The 21,075-nt window shown below is 38.7% G+C and overlaps 1 protein-coding gene across 1 annotated transcript; it reads right to left on the minus strand.

The window, feature by feature from the left end:
• Positions 1-7,706: 7,706 nt before the first annotated feature.
• LOC107787347 (uncharacterized) lies at positions 7,707-10,774 on the minus strand. The gene is made up of 3 exons (XM_016608904.2): positions 10,521-10,774; positions 10,336-10,398; positions 7,707-7,964 (listed from the first exon to the last, which is right to left on the minus strand). The coding sequence occupies exons 1-3, from the start codon at positions 10,712-10,714 to the stop codon at positions 7,859-7,861; spliced, it is 363 nt and encodes a 120-aa protein (XP_016464390.1). The 5' UTR covers positions 10,715-10,774; the 3' UTR covers positions 7,707-7,858.
• Between the last annotated feature and the right edge of the window lie 10,301 nt (positions 10,775-21,075).

Raw genomic sequence — 21,075 nt, forward strand, 5'->3', positions numbered from 1 at the left:
GTTCTCCTTTTCAATTGAAGTTTACGCCCTTTTTATAGGGACAAGCACAAGCAAAAATTCCCAAGGATGTCATCCTTGGCCTGGGATGTGGTATGGGATGTCATCCTTCGTCTGAGTTGCTCAATTTTCTTCAGTTGTTTCTCCCACGGATGTCATCCTTGGCTCTCTTTCTTTGCCTTTGTATTCTTCTTTCTGTTCTTTGTCTTTCCCTGCAGTATTTATTATATTTACACAAATAATAAACAAAAAGTAATATATTTAGAAATAAAATATTATTTATTTAATATTATATATACTTAAAACATACACAATTTATACTTATCAAATACCCCCATACTTGAACGTTTGCTCATCCTCGAGCAAAATACACAAAATAAAATAGCGGCTAATTTTTTTTAAAATAAAATTGTGAGAACATTTTTCAAACAAGAATATAACCAAGATCAAAGCCACGAATTCAAATAAACTTTAATTGTACTCATGTTCACTTATTGAGAACCAAAATTATAATACTTTTTAATCCCAAATGTGTCTCACCAAATGAAGAGAGATACCCATAAATCACAATATATCAGTACAAAATAAAAAAGGACATTGAAAAATTCGCTCACTCTCAACAAAGAAGTATCTCAAGCCACTGAAAATTTCCATAAGCTTGACTATCATGTGGTTCTCCACTAATATAGGAGTCTTTGAATTGAGATCATGTAGGGCTTTAATAAGGTTGTAATGTTGGTACTAGGACATGTAAGATATATATGAATAAAGTGACTCAAGTCTCTTACAAGCACCACAATACTTTTGACAATTAAGTATATTGTCTTCCTTCTTTCTAAAACAATTTAGCCTCTTTTTTTTTATTGTCTTTCCTTTCTAAACTCTTTCATTGTTTTTCTTGTTTGCCCTTTTTTTTGCAGTTGTCAAAATTCTCTTTGTTGCTATAATTTTTTTCACACGCAACAATTTATTTCTTTTAAAGTCACATGACAACATTCTCAAAAGATAAGTAAACCCAACTATCATCTATCTCTTCCTTCCACTACAACTCCATCACACTTAGTTTTTTTATATTTTAAAGCGCCAAAAAGGAGATATGGTAAAAAATAGATGTGATATTAAAATAGGCTAAGGGTTAAAGTTTGGCTATCAAGAAAATAAAGGATAATTTATTTAGGCTCAAGGGGGCTGACAAGGGATAAATATAATTGGCAGGTTAATTTAGGTAATGGTTCAACAAGGAAGGCCTACTTTCATTTCTCAACTCAAAAATCTACCTAGAATTTCGCCTCAAACCACATTCAAAACAAGTTCTAGATTTTAAAATAAGCAGGAGAACTTGGCAACATAACCTGACAAAACAATACACTTGGGATCAACAAACATTATAATTTTAATTACCAACAAACAAATATGAGTTTGAAAAGATATTCATCTAACACATGGATGATACTCAATTAAATCCCATTTTTCAAAATCTCATTCTCAGAAAAATCAAGTTTTTAGCTGAGTTATATACTACAAATTCTAGAAAGTGTTCAGTTCAAAATATTACGACCATGGCAAAGAACTGAACAAAGAAATCCATGGAGATGTATAAAAGAAGTTATACTAAAAAATATAAACATACACAAATATATATTCCTCTACCCCCATACTTAAATATTGTCATGTCCCCATGACAAATAATATAAAAGCAAGATGAGGTAAAGGGGCTCTGCTGAATATTTTTTTTTTCTGGAGCTAGTGAACTCCAACCCCAATTCTGAATCACTCTTTCTTTTTCGCTCCTTGAGGTTCATCTTAGAGGGCACTTGGCCAAGAACATCACAAAATATTTTCTTTTTTCTCACATCCCGCTCTTTCTCGACCTTGTCTCGAGCGGGCAAATAATAGTACATGTTGATCATTAACTCCATTCTGCATTTTCACGAGGATCATTCCATGCATTTTTCTGAAAGTCTCCAATAACAAAATCCACAAAATCATAATGATCAAAAAAAAAAAAAAGAATGATGGTCCATGAAAATTTTATTTTTGTGTATAACGACCTCTTCATTCTCATTTTCTACCAAATTAATAAATTTATGTGAATAAGAAAATTGGAGTAAGCACTCATCACCTATTGAATTATATTCAATTAAACCTTTATTGTCAGCCTTCTCAATTGGATCGGTATGTTCACCATGAGTGGTAGATTCTTTCTCACAAAGCTCAATTTTTTTATCAATAGGTCTATCCTCACAAGATGCAGTTTTATTTAAAAGCCCGCCACAAAAATTCAAGGAGATTGCCATACTTACTAATTGATTTACTTTTACTGTTAGATCCATAAATGGCTTTATGATTCTGTGCATATTTTTCATCGGTATATTCTATAAAATTATGCACAACTTTTTTCAAGTTTACATTCTCCTCTTGAGGTGATTGACTCTTAATATTTTAATTCTTTTGTGAATATTGATTGCACTCCGGATTGCAGTCATATTCACTAAAATCAGTAAGTCTACAAGAACTAGAAACAACATTAGATTGTTCATTTTATAAAACAAAAGAATAGGAATTACCGGGTTGACATTCATGGGTAAAGTGACTTCCAACATAATATTCACAAGTAATGGACCTTTGACTGATTTTATTAATTAATTGTTCAAGGTCATTCATTCTCCTAGAATCCGCATAGGAGAATATGTTACTTGTTTGGCATTCAAAGCTTTGGTGGTTGCCTCCACAATAGTCACATAAGATGACCTTTTTACAATATTCTTCTACCAACTCAACAAGCAGTTTACTTGGTTGATCGAAATTCATTTTGAAAGTATGTGGAATAAATTGACCCTCAGGATCCCTTTTTTTATTTTTGTTTTTGGTATTGCTCCCTAGTACTTGTCAGGCACTAGAAAACAAAAGACATGAAGCTAAAGAAACAAATCTCAAAGTAGTAGTAAGACAATTAATCTGAAGTAGATGTTTACCAATCCCCGTCAACGGCGCCAAAAATTTGACGAGCTCTGGGCGTATATGATTTTTCTACTCACAGTCTGTCAAATTAAAATAAAATTTAAGATATCGTCCCACAGAGATTGGAACTACCTAGGCTATAGATTTATATTGTCTTTGTCACTATTTGATAGAATCAAGTTGATAAAAGGGGTTGCTCTTAAAAATGTAAAATAAAAGCAATAAATAATTTTGGTTTTTCTTAAAATAAAAATAGAGGTTGGAATACTTTGAATCAACAAGATAAAATTATTATAATAAGATCAAAATTCTATTACTTATTTCTTTGTTTAATGAAATGATTGCTTATTTCTAATTCAACCAAATCACATAAAAGTAACCAATTAATAACACCTCTTTCGATTAGTGTAGTCAATCGATTAACAGTGAAACAAAGACCTTGTCTAAAGAATGACTGTCGCACCTCCTTTTTACCGCGCCCGCGGGGCGCGTGGGGAGTTTTCTCCAATTGAAGGACAATCGAAACGGGATTTATTTAATTATTTCAGAGTCGCCACCTGCAAAAATCACGTGCTCACAATGACTACTTATTTCTAAGACATCACTCCACATAACAATAATATATAGCACCGCTCGCGCTTAATGTTATTAATTTATTGACAGTTAGTGACATTAAACAATAATTGACTAATAACACCTCTTTCGATTAGTGTTCGATTAGTGTGGTTAACCAATTAAAGTAATGGCTTCAAACAAGAATTATCTTAGTTGAGTGCACCAAGTGAGAAAAAGCCTCTTTCGATTAGCCTTTTCTAAATCAATAAACTTGTTTAAATCTTTCTCTTCTCCTGAATAAGAAACAAAATAACAAGATAAAGATTTCAGTAAGTGATATAATTATATCAAATAAATAGAAATAATCAATATCAAATACCTTGGTGTATAATGATGATAAAGAGAAAATCTCAACATAAGAAGATAATAGTATCCCAACCAAAGAAAATTACTCCATTATAGAGAAAAGATAAAATAGAAAAATATTATTCCTACAATAAGAGAAATAACTTTTAAAACTAAAACAAAGCTAATTAAAGTTGGTGTTCCCTGTACAATAATGACTCTCCTTTTCAATTGAAGTTTACGTCCTTTTTATAGGGACAAGCACAAGCAAAATTCCCAAGGATGTCATCCTTGGCCTGGGATGTGGTCTGGAATGTCATCCTTCGTCTGAGTTGCTCAATTTTCTCCAGTTGTTTCTCCCACGGATGTCATCCTTGGCTCTCTTTCTTTGCCTTTGTATTTTTCTTTCTGTTCTTTTTCTTTCGCTGCAGTATTTATTATATTTACACAAATATTGAACAAAAAGTAATATATTTAGAAATAAAATATTATCTATTTAATATTATATATACTTAAAACATACACAATTTATACTTATCAATTCAGGAAATATTGCTTTCCACATTGTTTAACTTCAGCATAGCGAATTTCACGCATTAGTGTTGTGCATAATAAGTAGTTCGAATTTTGAAATAAACAAGCAATAATCTTTTCATTAAATTTCTCTTAATTGGAAACATTTTTATGATTATCTAATTATTGGTAATTTCCTAATTATTTTCCTGTACAAAGTTTTAATCAATTTTGTTTTCACAGAAAACAATTAAGTGCTAAGTTGTCTAATATTTGTAAATATATACATACAAAAACACTTTTTAGCGTAACAACAATAATAACAACCTAGTAAAATCTCACAAGTGGGGTATGGTGAGAGTAGTGTGTACGCAGACCTTACCTCTACCCCGAGGGTGTAAAGAGGTTGTTTCCGATAGACCCTCGGCTCAAGAAGATGAAAAGAGACATATTAGTACCATCAACAAAAATCATAGAAATACTAACAACATCACAAGAACCGGTAAATAGATGGAAAGCAAAAACAATAACTAGTAAATAAGGCTCGGCACTATGAAAACAAAAGCGTAGTGTGAACACAACATTGACCACTAGCAGTCTAAGATAAAATCCTATCAGACTAGCCTCACACTGGTACGAGTTAGAAATATGCTCAATTACCTCCTAACCTACAATCTTAATGCTCGGCCTCCACAGCTTCCTATTGAGGGCCATGTCCTCGGAGAAAGCCTCGCCATATCCCTCTTGATCACCTCTCCCAATACTTTTTAGGCCGCCCTCTACCTCTCCTCAGATCCACCAACGCCAAATGCTCGCACCTCCTCACCGGGGCAGCTGGGCTTCTCCTCTGAACGTACCCGAACCATCTGAGGCTTGCTTCTCGCATCTTGTCATCCATGAGAGCCACGCCCAGCTTCTCCCGAATGTCTTCATTCCTAATCTTATCCATCCTAGTGTGCCCACACATCCATCTTAATATCCTCATTTCTGCTACTTTCATCTTCTGGATATGTGAGTTCTTAACTGGCCAACACTCAGCCCATACAACATGGCTGGTCTATCGCTTTATAAAACTTACCTTTGAGTAGTGGTGGCAGTTTCTTGTCACACAGAACTCCAGATGCTAACCTCCATTTCATCCACCCCACCCCTACCCCTATACGGTGTGTGACATCCTCATCGATCTCCTCATCCTCCTAGATAACAGACCCAAGGTACTTGAAATTGCCTCTCTTGAGAATGACCTGCGACCCAAGCCTCACATCCATGCCGACTTCCCTCTGCTCGGCACTGAACTTGCACTCAAGATATTTCGTCTTAGTCCTGCTCAACTTAAAACCCTTAGACTCAAGGGTATGTCTCCAAACCTCCAGCCTCTCGTTAACATCGCCTCACGTCTCGTCTATCAAAACTATGTCATCAGCGAATAACATACACCATGACACCTCCCCTTGAATATGGCGTGTCAGTGCGTTCATCACCATGGCAAATAAGGATGGGCTGAGCGCAGATCCTTGGTGTAACCCCATAACAACCGAGAAATGCTCAGAGTCGCCTCCCACTGTCCTAACCCGAGTCTTCTCCATCATACATATACTTAATCGCCCTAATGTAAGCAATCGACATACATTTAGCCTCTAGGGATCTCTAAGGAACCTCTCTAGGAACCTTGTCATATGCTTTCTCCAGATCAATAAACACCATGTGCACATCCTTCTTCCTATCCCTGTATTGTTCCACCATCCTCCTAATAAGGTGGATAACTTCTGTGGTAGAATGACCCGGTATGAACCTAAACCGGTTGTCAGATATAGACACCGTCCTACTCACCCTCGCTTCTACCACCCTCTCCAAAATTTTTATGGTATGACTTACTAATTTGATACCCATATAGTTGTTGCAACTCTGGATATCACCTTTGTTCTTGTACAGAACCACCATACTCCACCTCCACTTATCCGGCATCCTCTTCATCCTGAAAATAACATTAAACAGCCCAGTCAGCCACTCCAAACTTGCTCTATCCACACATCTCCAAAATTCTACCGGAATCTCATCAAGCATGGTAGCTCTGCCCCTGCTCATCTTACGCATAGCCCTCACGACCTCTTCAACCTTGATGCGCCTACAGTACCCAAAGTCACAGTGACTCTCAGAATGCCCTAACTCACCTAGCACAATATCCCGATCCCCGTCTTCATTCAAAAGTTTATGAAAGTAAGTCTGTCATCTCCGCTTAATCTGGGCCTCTCCCATCAATACTCTTCCGTCCTTGTCTTTGTGCATCTCACTTAGTCCAGATCCCGAGCCTTCCTCTCTCTCGCCTTGGCAAGTTAGAATAATTTCTTCTCCCCGCCTTTGGCCCCTAGTTCCTCGTACAGACGATCAAAAGCCGCAGTCTTAGCCTCCGTGACCGTCTGCTTCGCCTCCTTCCTAGCTACCTTATACGTCTCTCTGTTCGCTCTCCTCTCTTCCTCGCATGTGCTCCATACTAACTTCAGGTATGCCGCCTTCTTCGCTTCCACTTTATCTTGGACCACTTCATTCCTCCACCGGTCGCCTTTGTATCCGCCAGAGTGACCTCTCGAGACTTCCAACACCTCTCGCTGCCTCCCTTATACAATCAGCCATCGTCGACCACATATCGCTTGCGTCCCCGCTACTCCTCCAGGCTCCCATAGCTGATAACCTCCCTTCCAACTCCTGAGCGATATGTGGTCATAATTTATTCATACTTGGATAAAATTTATTCATAATTTGCATATCGTGAAATTAGTTAAAATCATATTTTGTAAAATTTTAGATAGTTTATTTTGGTGAAATTTTTATGCTTTGTATAGATTTAAGACTACACTTTCAGGACACCACTTGTTGTACTTAAAATTCTATGAAATGGTTAAAGTTGAATGATTAAATGATTAGGAATCTAGTGCAACTAATTAAAACACTCAATCCATTCTATATTTAATAACATATCACTGATGTCACTAATCTTAACATATCGCAATGTTAAGATTATAGAGTTTCCAATATAAAAGGGTATCAATGTCCTTCAAACAGAACAAAAAGGGCAATATCACAAACTAGAAATGAAGCAATATTATGTGATTGTATTCAAAGATAACTGAGAGAACCAATATCGACACTTTCATTAGCGGAATGAAATACGACCTTTTTTCAGAGAACTTCTTCCCTTTGACGAAATAAGCACCTTTTCTGTCGACCCAAAATTATTGAGGGAGGAAGAAACTAAACAGTAAGATGGCTTTTAAGGAACCCTTTGTTGACGCAAAAGAAACAAAAATTTCGGACACTACTAGCAGAGCTGGGAATCATGGACACATGAAGAACAGCCAAACAAGGCAGTCATAAACAAAATTTAGCAATATTGCTAGTTCCTTACAGAAACTGTCAAGACATTTACAGAACTCATATAAGTAAATCAGTATCAAAGGAGCTACATAGACAGAAACCGAAAAGAGGAAGTTCAACTCATTGACATTAGCTTCGGACCATTATCTGGCATGCCCATTCCAGCTGCCAAATCAGCATCCAGTTGGGTGTGTGGTGCAGGGCCCATCATTAGCTTTACACTACATGAACAAGAACTAGTCAGGTACACAAGGTTTCTACCTATTGTACAGATGATCAATCACAATGATAAAACCAGAAATAAGTATACAATCAACTATCATAAGAAAACCGCAAGTTAACAACTAATAACTCAAACTTGTAAATGTGAGTTGCATATTTCTAGCTGAAAAACATCCTATATTTTTATAGCCAAATGAGAGGAATTTTTCTCCCATGCACTACGTATATGTCATATTTACATCTCAGGATGTCAACAAAAAATTACTCTTCTTACCTCAGGATATATCCTTAACCATCCAAGAAACCAACTCACTCAGCTGACTAAGATGAAATAGAAAATATGATAGGAAAAAAATTGTTCAAGGTGTCTTCGAAGCTCTATTACTACATGTGATATTCAGCACAAAATGCTGAAATTTCATACTTCAACATTCAGAAATCCAAGATAGTATCCTGAATTTCAAAACTTTCATAGCCGGAACCACAGAGTCATACACATATATCGTCTTGCCATTCAAGTTCAAACTCCTAAAAAATAATGGGTATTAGTATCTAACGAGATCCTGAAGTGTGAAATTCCAGGATACTATCTTGGATTCCTGAATGCAGAAGTGTGAAGTTTCAGAATCTATCCCAGGGTTCTAACTATAGAATTTTATAATCCAAAATACTATTCCTGGATACAATGACGAAATGTAAAATTCACATCACATGCATCGGCTTTAAGTGAATTTTTTTTGTCTTTTGCAATTGAAGGCATGTATTTTATTAATACACCTTCTCAATGATACATGTATAAGATGAATTGAATACAAACACTATTTTTATTTATTTTGCATTGACAAAATGCTACTAATGCAGAGTAAAAATCGATGTGCAGGTGGTAGGTGTTAACTTTGGCTATAAATAGCCTTTGTTCTTTATTAGAAACATAGACAAATTAATAGTTATTGTTTTTCACTTTGAACAAATGTCTAAAAGCCCTGTTGGTAGTGAAAGGCTTTTTCGATAAAATGAGGGAGGAACTAGCCTTTGATGGCCTCCATGTCTAAGAACACTGTTGCTCTGTTTCAGGCCAAAGATGCTGAACAACATCGTATTAAGCTTGCTCATAGGGAATTTGGTCTGTTGGTTGAGTCCCCTATTATCGTCTCTCATTTTGATGATCCCACTGATCTTTGGGTTCTTGGCTTTTAAAAAACAAATTTGTGCAATAAAAATGGAAGCTGTTCTAAGGATCAATTTGTTATCCTTATCATTAGTTATTTTGTAAAATTATTTTTGTGCAATGAAAATTCTGCTCTTCTTAGTATCATTTTGTTAGATATATTAATGCAAATTATATGCTTTTTAAAAATTTTATGTCTAGTTTTTGTTGAACACCAGGACAATTTGCGGGATATTACCTTATCCAGGTTTGAAGTCCATTATAATGTCCTGGAGTTCCAAATTTAGCAATTTCCATGTTATTTTCAGAAATTTGAACTTCAGGGTAAACTATTGGATTTTTAATTATTCTTATTTACACTTTATACAAAAATAATATCTATAATAATTTAAAGCATGTCTTTTCATATTCTTTTTGAAGTTTTTGATGAAATGTGGCTGCAAAAAAGAGATAAAAAGTCACTACTTAATTAATTTGCATTGAAATAGGTATCTAACAGAGGGTAAATGAAGCATCAACCGGCAGGTGATGATTTTTGCTGTAAAAGGGCTTTGTTTTTGTGATAACGATGTACACAATACTTGGAAAGCAGAAAATGGCTAATAACAACGTTCCTCTTACTAAACTCAACATTAAAGAGCTGAAACAAGACACTGAGGTTCTGAGCACTCAGCTTCAGAACTCCAGAAATCAATACTGAAGGGACATGGAGGCTGAAACTCAAGAGGATCTAGTGGTTACTCGTGATGGCGGGAACTCACCTTGACTCCCGCTCTTATCGCTCTTCCAGATCCACTGATGGAATGGATGATTAGTTTTTCCAGATTAATATTAATATTAAGTATTTTGTAAAGATGATTCTTCATCTCAGAAAGATCGTCTTAAATATCCACCCTACATGGGGGACTGGTTTTTATTTTATTTGCTGGCACGAAATAATTTGTAAAGCTATCCTTCATGTTAGAAGGATTGTCTAAAAAATAGAGCACTCTAAATCTCACACTACTTAGTCCTATACAGACACACAATCTAAGAGTTAACTCATAGAATCAGCTTTAAGCTCCATTACCACGGCAATAGAATTAACAATAAACTTGAACTGCAGATCTTCACTTAATTTTAAATTTGACTCATGCGAACCAATATTACACAATTATACGTAAAGAAAAAGAAACTGAATTAGCTGAAAGATATAATCATACCGCTTCCTGTGCTTTTTGGTCTTGAAATGTTCGTCTCTCACCGTAACATTTGCAAAATAACGACTGATACAATTAGGCAAGACAAAATTAAGGACATTTATAAGTAAACATAAAACAAAGGAAGAAAATTGTGTTAAATTGAATTAAAAAATCTACTAATTGAGTTGTAAGGAAGTTGGAATTACTCGCAGTGGAAACAGTAATATTGTCCCATGCCGGGAAGATCTTCGTCGACGGGCAACGGTTTTCGTTCCCCTTCCGGCCGTTTGAGCTCATCAAAAACGGCGTCGTCGCCTTTCACAAGGAATTTGGAGCGGCGAAATTGTTTGTGGGAGTACCGTCGCTTCTTCACGCTTCGATGAGGACACTTTCCTCCCATTGTTACTGCAAATTGAGGGTTTTACGGTTGACGGTTCAGAAGCCGAAACCCTAGAGTATGTTTTAATATATAAATTCCAAAATACGGTGTCGTTTAGATCCGGATCTCGTTTACGTTAATTATATTCTCAGCGAGGGGCAAGAGTAGCTTAATCATGAAATGTTAACCCCCTTAAGAACCGATATTTATTATTTGACCCCTTTCATTTTTATGAGATGTTTGTATGAGTGTTTAGCTCTAGAAGCTATTTTTATGATCAAGTCCCAGTGATAAAGCATTGAGATAAAATTTCTATTCTTTTTTTAAGTATTACATTTGGATATAATATGTAAGAGGTGTGAATTAAAGTTTGAAACTCTTAGCGGAAACCAACTTCCAATATTTTTTCTTTCTTTTGATAGAAAATATCTTTAAAGTAACATTTTACATATACACTTCAAAACAATTGAACATTTATGTCATAACAAACATTAAAATGTACATATCCAAAATCATTTCTTACTAGTAATACTATGAAAGATAACATAGAATTTGTCCGCAAAGTATGATATGTTCCCTCTGTTTCAATTTATGTGATATTTTTTGCTTTTTAAGAGTTAAACAAGAAAAAATTTTACCACGATTTATTCTTATGCTCTTTAAATATTTTAAATTGTTAAATTATTACTATGACTTATAGTACTTTTATGTAGTTTTTAAATATGAAAAAAAAATTAAAAACTTAGAAATTAATTATATGTCCGGAAAAAAGTTTGGCTCTCGAAACTGAAACTATGTCACATAAAGAAAACACCTTCAATGAAGTTTCTCGATCTTTCTTTCATTCTTTCTCAGTAACTTTCCTCTTCTTGCTAAAAAGATGTCAACCACTAGTTTATATGAATGGCACGAAACTTCTTTCCTCACGGTAGGGGCCTCTCTCTTCCCTCCTTTTAGGCCATTACTTTCCAATTCCCAAAGGACCCAAACGGCAAAAACGGTCCTTGCTAGCTAAGTCATATTCATTTTCTACTACTGGCTATTACTACTACTGGGCTTCTTCCTTTAATGGAGGTCTGGGGTCCCATAAGAAATGACATAGAAGTAGAGATGTCACATTTGGCTCAAGTCCAAATGACCCGTCCAACCTGTCTATGGTTGGGCTGGTTATTGACCCGTTTATTTATTGAACTCAATCCACCTTGATCCAACACATCTCAACTCATTTAAAGTTGGGCTAATTTTTAGCCCAAATTAATCTATGAGTAACTTTCCCAAAAATGTTTAAAAATAATTTTTTTTTTGTTTGATATGTTATATATGATCATAATAAAAGGAAAAAAAATCTTATTTAGTAAATATATAATTCATAAGAAAACAACATATATTAATGAAAGTTTTGTGATAGTTCTGCGGGTTGGGCTATGACCCAAATTTTAGCCCATCATTACCCAACCCATCTCAACCCAAAAATTTTTTGGACGGGTCATTATTAACTCAATCCATTTTAACCTGCCCAAAATCGGCCCAACCTGCCCATTTGACACCCCTACATATAAGTCACATATGTATGGGCCAAAATTAGATCGAGTTTAGCAAATGCAAACAGACGAGCTGAGGCCGAGGTCGAAGCCAAGTACGGCCCAGTGGCTAGGAGTCGCTCAGAGAGAGAGATCAGTGCCAAGGTCGAGTAGAGAACAAAAAACATCAACGGTTAAAATATTCTTAGGATTATGAATAGGAATATTCTATTGAATATTCCCCCAATTGTACTATTTTAGGATTTTCTAGGAATATCCTTTATAAATAGGAAGAGAGGGGGAACAAAAAAAGGGACTTCTGGACCTTTAGGAGAAAACATCTTGTAAAGGGTTGACTACCAAGAATATATAAAAAACTTGTCTTGTCTCCTCTATTTGATTCCATTGCTCAACATTCCTCTTTTATTCACAAGATCCAAGAACACTTTGTTCATTTCCATAGTCAGCTGTCGCATGCTATAGTCAGAAGAAGGAATCATCCATCTCATTCAAAATTTGGGTGACAAATTCCTTCTTATTACATTTAATGTCATTTGTCACATTTATTGCATGTTTTTATTCTCATATTTAGTGATAGTCATTGAGCATTAACTTGGCAATCATTGACTTGAAGACGGTCCAGTACCATCAAAATTATTGAACTTCAGATCTAGGATTTATTACGTTTAACTAGGATTCACCCTTTATCTATTTATTAAATTGGTTTAACAAAAAGGACCTAAAACTTTTTCATCAAATAATTTGGCGCCGTCTGTGGGGAGTTCCTAATTAAAAAGTTTAGTTTCTTTTAGATCTTAAAAAAAAAAGCTTCCTTTTTCTTATCTGTACAAGCTAACAATGACAAGAAAAAGAGAAGAAAAACTGAAAGCAGTGATGGGTGTCACTACTAACCTCCTAGGCACCATCAACGAGGTGGACAGGGAAGCCGAGGAGAATGTGACGTCGAGCGCCTCACCCAGGCGAAGTGACTCACCTCCTCCTCATGGGAGTGTAACCACTTCACATGAGAAGGGAGCCTCCACATCCACGACGGAGGAAGCTCCGCCCGCAGTTAAAAAGTTATTGGAGGCGTGGCTGACAAATACCTTAAATAGTATATTAGACAAACCCGCTCAAGGGGCAAGTAGGAACACCGCACGAGTTGACACCCCAACAACCATCCACGAGCAACATGTTTCTCCCCCAACAGGTAACACTTACACCGTTGTTGATGTAAGTAACGACGCCCTCATAGCTATTCTGAGGAAAATGGAAGAAATGGAGAATGAGAAGAAAGCACTCCGCGACAAAATGAGGGAGCACCAAGAAAGGGTTGATAAGATACTAGGCGCCCCGAAACTTCTACCAAAACAGGACGTCGGCTGGTTCGTGGAACAGCCATACAACGAGTAGGCAGCCCCGCATGTTATACCCAAAACTTTAAAATGCCACCATATTTGAAAATATACGGCGGCACAACGGACCCTGAAGACCATATCATTCATTACGCCACGGCGATAAAATGTAACGACCTCTCGAAAGAGCAGGTACCGTCGGTGCTACTAAAAAAGTTTGGCAAAACTTTAACAGGGGAAGCCTTAACATGTTACTCACAATTACTGGCATGTTCCATAATGACGTTCGAGGAGATGGCTGACAAGTTCGTCACCGCCTATGTCGGGGCCAAGAAAGCAGAAGCCAGAGTGAATAACATATTCGCCAACAAATAATCGCCTGGCGAAGGACTCAGGGGCTTCCTCGCCCGATTCAACAGAGTAAGAATAAGCCTGCCAAATGTCAGAGGGGATGGCGATAGCGGCTATTCAAAATGGGTTAAACAGGAACGGGTCGAGGGCGACCAAAATATTATTAAGCAGACTCATGAAATACCCTCCCACCACCTGGAAAGAAATCCACAACGCTTACTATGCTGAGGTAAGAGCAGACGAAGACGACCTCAATGGTCCAACTCAACGGTTAACGATAGTCCAAATGGAACCAAGGAAAGATCGTCAGAATGACAGCCGAAGAGATCCCGCAGGCCCATGCCTTAATTGGTAAAGGCACCAACCGTACATCAGAGCACCCATCCCACTACCTCCCCGCCAAGCCGATGGGGCGTCCAGGCCATAGACGGGGACTCACTGAAACGAAAGGGGTATGCCTCCACTTTTATCTGTTCATAATTTTTGTGTTTCTCCTTCAGAAATAGTTTACGCCCTAGAGAAGTTTGGTCTCAAGGTGAAATGGCCACAAAAGATGAAGTCGGACCCAAATTCCAGAAAGTCGAATGCCCTTTGCGAGTTCCATCAGAAATAGGGCCACAAGACCGAGGATTGCATAGCCCTACGACAAGAAGTAGTGAACATGCTCCACCAAGGACATTTAAAGGAGCTGATGAGCGATCGAGGGAGAGCTAATTTCGCCCGTGGACGAGAACAATATCAAGGCCCCCCAAAGCCACCCTCCCCTGCCCGCACCATCCAAATGATCATCGGCGGAGGCGACGAAGCAACAATCAACCATGTGAAGTTCACCACCACACACAAATTGAAGCGATCGATCACCCATGAACGATATGATGACCTCAAAGATAGTATCATCTTCAATAAGTCAAATACCCATGGTTTGACCTTTCCTCATTTCGACGCTCTTGTCATTACTTTCGAATTTCAGATACCTGTAAAAAAATCATGGTAGACGATGGGGGCGGTACGTGTATTATCTACCCTAGAGTTCTTACATAAATGAGACTCGAGGATAAGATAGTACCATGTTGCATAACACTAACAGGTTTTAACAATGCAGTTGAACGAACCTCCGGAGAGATAACATTGCCTGTTCTGACCGGGGGCGTCATCTTGGAAACAACATTCCATGTTTTGAACCAAGACACAGCCTACAACACCATTATAGGGTGACCCTGGATACACGCCATGAGGGTCATCCCATCCAGTTTATATCAGCTCATCAAGTTCCCTACCCCATGGGAAATATTCAACATCCGCGGTAAATAGCGCACATCTCATGAATGCTACCGCATCGCCCAAAACTGACATACACTCTACAGTTAAGACTAAAGTCGGGGACCGAGTCTAAGTCATGGAAGCCATAGGGTCAATAGTGGAAGACCTTGATCCTGTCCAGCTGGACAAAAATGACCACAACAAAAAAGCCTACATCGGCCACAAACTCACAGAACCAAGTAAATTCCATAAATTTTTAACTGACAATGCCGATCTGTTTGCTTTCTCTCATGCAGATATGTCAGGTATCCCGAAATACATTGCAACACACAAGCTGAATGTCGATCCACTCTACCCGCCAATATGACAAATCAGAAGAAATTCAATGCTGCAATCAACGAGGCCGTCCGTAAAGAGGTAGAAAAATTGCTCGCCAACGGTTCCATTCGAGAGTCAAAGTACCCCCAATGGGTCGCCAACATGGTCATGGTGAAAAAGAAAAACGGGAAAGGCATATGTGTGTAGACTTCACGGACCTAAACAAAGCCTGCCCGAAAGACTTTTTCCCATTGCCTCACATCGATCAGCTCATCGACGCAACAACGGGGCACGAGTTATTAAGCTTCTTGGACGCCTACTCTGGCTACAACCAAATCCTCATGGAGGAGGAGGACCAGGAAAAGACCACCTTCATCATCCACCAGGGGATGTACTACTACAGAGTTATGTCGTTCGGGTTGAAAAATGCAGAGGCGACCTATCAGAGGCTGGTCACCAAGATGTTCAAAGAGCAACTCGGAAAAACAATGGAAGTCTATATAGATGACATGTTGGTCAAATCAAAAAGAAAAGAGGACCACATCGACCACCTGAGGGAAGCCTTCGACATACTTAGACAATACGACATGAATCTAAACCCCGAAAAGTGTGCTTTCAGCGTGACCTCGAGAAAGTTCCTCGATTTTTTGGTGTCGCAGATAGGCATCGAGGTCAATCCCGACCAAATCAAGGCTATAGAGGGAATACCTAAAATTTTGACTAGCAAGAAATAGGTGCAGAAGCTGACCGGCCGTATAGCCGCCCTGTCAAGATTCATCTCACGATCCTCAGATAGATGCCACAAATTCTTCAACGTACTCAAAAAGGACAACGGACTCCAGTGGAATTCTGAATGCATCAATGCCCTAAGAGAATTAAAGTCATACTTGTCCTCGCCCTCATTACTCGCCAAGGTAGAACCTGGCGAACGTCTCTTAATCTACCTGGTTGTATCCGATATTGCAGTAAGTGCAGTCTTGGTCCGTGAAAACAAAGGTACGCAATCTCCAATCTATTACATTAGCAAAACCCTGGTCGATGCCGAAACGAGGTATCCCTACCTCAAAAAACTAGCTTTGGCATTAGTCGTAGCATCACGAAAGTTTAGACCCTATTTTTAATGCCACCCTATCTCGGTGGTCACGACCTAAGAAGCATCCTACATAAACCCGAGTTGTCGGGTATATTGGCCAAGTGGGCCACCGAATTAAGCGAGCACGGTATAACATATCAGTCGCAAACATCGAGAAAGTCGCAAGTACTCGCCGACTTCGTCGCCGACTTCAGCGCCAAAATAATGCCTGAGGCTGAGTAGGAAGCCTACCGTACCTCCCCCAAGTTAATCGACCTATGGGTCTTGTACACTGATGGTGCCTCCAACGCGTCAGGATCTGGACTGGAACTCGTGATCGAGGTCCCAACAGGCGAAGTCATCTGCCAGTCCATACAGTGTCCCGACATGACTAACAATAAGGCTGAGTATGAAAGCATGATTGCAGGAGTGAAACTAGCTCTCAAGTATGGAGCACGATGAGTCATCCTCCGATGTGACTCATAACTTGTCATCAATCAAGTCATAGGGACTTTCCAAATCAAAGAACAGAGGCTACAAAAATATCAGGCAAAAATTCATAAGTTATTGCCCGAGTTCAACGAGTGCCAACTCGACCAGATACCTTGAGCACAAAATATAGACGGCCTCTCCAAATTAGCAACGGCCACCAAGAACATAAGCGAAAAAGAAAACATGGACCCCCTCCTCCGTTTGTCAATAGATCAAATTGAGGTATGTACTATAAACTGGACTTGGGACTGGCACAACCGTATTATGTCATATTTGCAGGACGGAGTGCTCCCACCCGACAAAAAAGAAGCCAAGAAGCTTCGAATGCAAGCGGCCATATACAACATCATCAACCATGACTTGTACAAAAGAACGTTTGGCGGTCCCTTGGCGAAATGCCTAGGACCAAACCAAACTAGGCGCGTACTCGAAGAAGTACATGAAGGCCACTGTGGAGCCCATACCGGTAATAGAGCCCTCGTTATATGCCTCATACAAGCAGGCTATTACTGGACCACCATGAAAAAGGAAGCCGCCAATTCGTTAGAAAGTGCGAACAATGCCAAAAATACACTCCAATGATCCACCAGGCGGACGAGCACCTCCACTCAGTCACATCGCCTTGGTCGTTCAACAAATGGGGAATGGACATCGTCGGACCCCTTCCAGCAAGACGAGGTAATGTACGATTTCTTTTGGTTTTAACTGACTATTTTTCCAAGTGGGTAGAAGCAAGTGCATTCGCCCAAATACGCGAACAGGAAGTTATCACATTCATATGGAGAAACATCATATGCCACTTCAGCATCCCCTAAGAAATCAGTTGTGACAACAGACCACAATTCACCGGAAAGAAAACCACCGAATTCTTCGATAAATGGCATATCAAGCGAATACTCTCCACGCCATATCATCCCGCAGGCAACAGTCGGGCGGAGTCCTCCAATAAAATAATACTGAACATCATGAAGAAGAAGCTTGAGGACGCCAAGGGACTGTGGCCGGAACTGCTACCGGAGGTGCTATGGGCATACCACACCATACCAAAAACAAGCACAGGAGAAACGCCATATTCACTAGTCTATGGGACTGATGCAGTAATACCAGTCGAAGTCGGGGAACCAAGTTTGAGATACTCCAAAGAGAGCGGACCAAGTAACGATGAAAGCAGAAAGCAAGACCTCGATGAAACAAATGAGCGAAGAGACATGGCCTACGTAAGAATGATAGCTCAAAAACAGCAAGCAGAACGATACTACAACAAAAAAGCCAAAGTCAGACCACTCAAGGTACAAGACTATGTACTCAAAGCCAAAATACAAGCGAGCAAAGACCCACGGGAAGGCAAACTGGGAACCAATTGGTATGGACCATACAAAATCACAGCAACAGCAAACAAAGGGTCATTCCAACTAGAAACAATGGAGGAAAAACTACTACCAAATAATTGAAAATTCGCCCGCCTCAAATACTTCAACTTCTGAAGACGGACGTCACCCAAGTCGTACTCTTTTTACCTCACCCGAGTTTTTATCCCAATTGGGTTTTCTCGGGGAGGTTTTTAATGAGGTGATGAAGAGGGCGTCTCGAAGTTTAGGCATTAAGTTTATCGCCCTGCCTATCGACTATTTCTCTAGGCTGAACAATGAAGGGACTAGATAGACTGGGACTCCTCGAATGTATGTACGGACCGAACAGAAATATGTAATATTCTCCAATGAATAAACAAAGCAGTATATGACATTCTTACACAACTCCACCAAATTTACACAACACACCAAAACAAAGGAAATGTACATTCGATCTCACTCAAATTATTTTCTAAGTTAACATTCGACCTCGCTCGAATTAACTTACATTCGACCTCGTTCGAATTAACAAAGGAAATGTACATTCGATCTCACTCGAATTATTTTCTAAGTATACATTCGACCTCGCTCGAATTAACTTACATTCGACCTCGTTCGAATTAACAAAGAAAATGTACATTCGATCTCACTCAAATTATTTTCTAAGTCTACATTCGACCTCGCTCGAATTAACTTACATTCGACCTTGTTCGAATTAACAAAGGAAATGTACATTCGATCTCACTCGAATTATTTTCTAAGTCTACATTCGACCTCCCTCGAATTAACTTACATTCGACCTAGTTCGAATTAACAAAGTAAATGTACATTCAATCTCACTCGAATTATTTTCTAAGTCTACATTCAACCTCGCTCGAATTAACTTACATTCGACCTCGTTCGAATTAACAAAGGAAATGTACATTCGATCTCACTTGAATTATTTTCTAAACCTACATTCGACCTCGCTCGAATTAACTTACATTCGACCTCGCTCGAATTAACAAAGGAAATGTACATTCGATCTTACCCAAATTATTTTCTAAGCCTACATTCGACCTCGCTCGAATTAACATACATTCGACCTCGTTCGAATCAATCTATATTTGACCTTGCTCGAATTAACTTACATTCGACCTCGTTCGAATCAATCTCCATTTGACCTCGCTCGAATTAACTTACATTCGACCTCGATCAAATCAATCCACATTCGACCTCATTCGAATCAGCTTACATTTGACCGACCAGAAGTTAGGGATTTTCTCAATAAAGAAGACACTCACAAAAACAAAGAGCCGAAAATACATAGCAAAATATAACTGTTCCATTTCAATCATTCCATTCCAATACATTTTATAAAAGGGCTTGAAAGACGGCCCCACAAAAAAAACCACAAAACACAAAAAATAGAAACCAAGTACAAAGACTTCACACCGCATCGCCCCCTCATCACCGATGTCACTGTCATACTCATCGTCGTACCAAGGGTCGAGGAAAGCCCATCTATGGCGACTTCATCATCATCCCCGCAGGGCGTACCAGGATTATAACCACAGGTGTCACAAGCTGCACGTGCCTTGACACGAACATCCTCAAATTCTGCCTCGAAAATCTTTCCAACCGTCTTCAAAGACCTATATATGTCAAGTTGGGCCTCAACATGAACCCACATTTCATACAACTCTCGTGACACACCAGGATCGACAAAAGTATGAGAAGTAGATGGTTGAGCCAGTTGTTGCGCCTTCTCGGCTCTTAGGGCAGCAACCTGCTCATTCAGCTCAGACAGCTCCGCCTCCAAACACCCGATCCGCTCCTCAAACCTTGTCTCCTTGAGAGCCGAAGTTTCCGCCTCAGTAGCTCGCTTAGACCTGCAAACACGGAGGGTGCCCCTACGGTTGCCGCCTCTACCACATCGGTCATTATGGCTTTCTCAGCTCAGCCCAACTCTTCGACCCTGGTGCTCAACTCACCCCTCAAGTTGACGTCCCTTGTTTCGCTCTGCTCAAGCTCGACCCTTAAAGACACCACTTGCGTTTGAAGGTCAGTATTCTCGGCCACCACTCCCTTGCTCACCTCGAGCCCATCCTCCTTAACCCTCAATGTATTACATCTCACGTTTTCGTACGTTAAAATTTTTGTCTTCAATTAATTGACGTAGACTCAGGGATGAGATTATCTTGAGGTTAACGTATTTATGCTATTTATGACAAGCTATAAGTAAGTGTCATGAAGGATAAAGAGTATACAAATTAAAAAAATTAAGTTTCGTTGAAGGTTGCCAATTTGGGATAAAATACGGGTCGAGCGATAATACCCGATATTTATGGACTAGTACCATCCAAGGTACCATATGACTGTGATATTATGATGTATAAAGTATACTAAAAATGAGTAGTACTTTTAGGTAATTTAAGATAATTCTTAATTATGCGGGTAATTGGTTAGTTACCGGATAACGGGATATTACCTAGTTAATTAATAAATTTAGTAGATAATTATTAATAAATTACCCACCCAAAAAAAAACATGGCACAAATCTACAAGACTAAGAATGACTCTTAGACATACAATCCTAGGTGGCTACCTAAGATTCATTTAAATTAATAAGTAAAAACTTATTAAGAGACTTGTTCCATTCCATTTGAGCAAAGAACAAAAACGT

Source organism: Nicotiana tabacum, chromosome 5, assembly GCF_000715075.1.
Source record: "Nicotiana tabacum cultivar K326 chromosome 5, ASM71507v2, whole genome shotgun sequence".
NCBI lineage: Eukaryota > Viridiplantae > Streptophyta > Magnoliopsida > Solanales > Solanaceae > Nicotiana > Nicotiana tabacum.

Coding starts and splice junctions, on each gene's coding strand:
- LOC107787347 (XM_016608904.2), bottom strand. CDS start 10,714: ATGGGAGGAAAGTGTCCTCATCGAAGCGTGAAGAAGCGACGGTACTCC. Junction 10,399..10,520: donor TATTACTGTTTCCACTGCGA/GTAATTCCAACT, acceptor TAATTGTATCAG/TCGTTATTTTGCAAATGTTA. Junction 7,965..10,335: donor ACCAAAAAGCACAGGAAGCG/GTATGATTATAT, acceptor TTGTTCATGTAG/TGTAAAGCTAATGATGGGCC.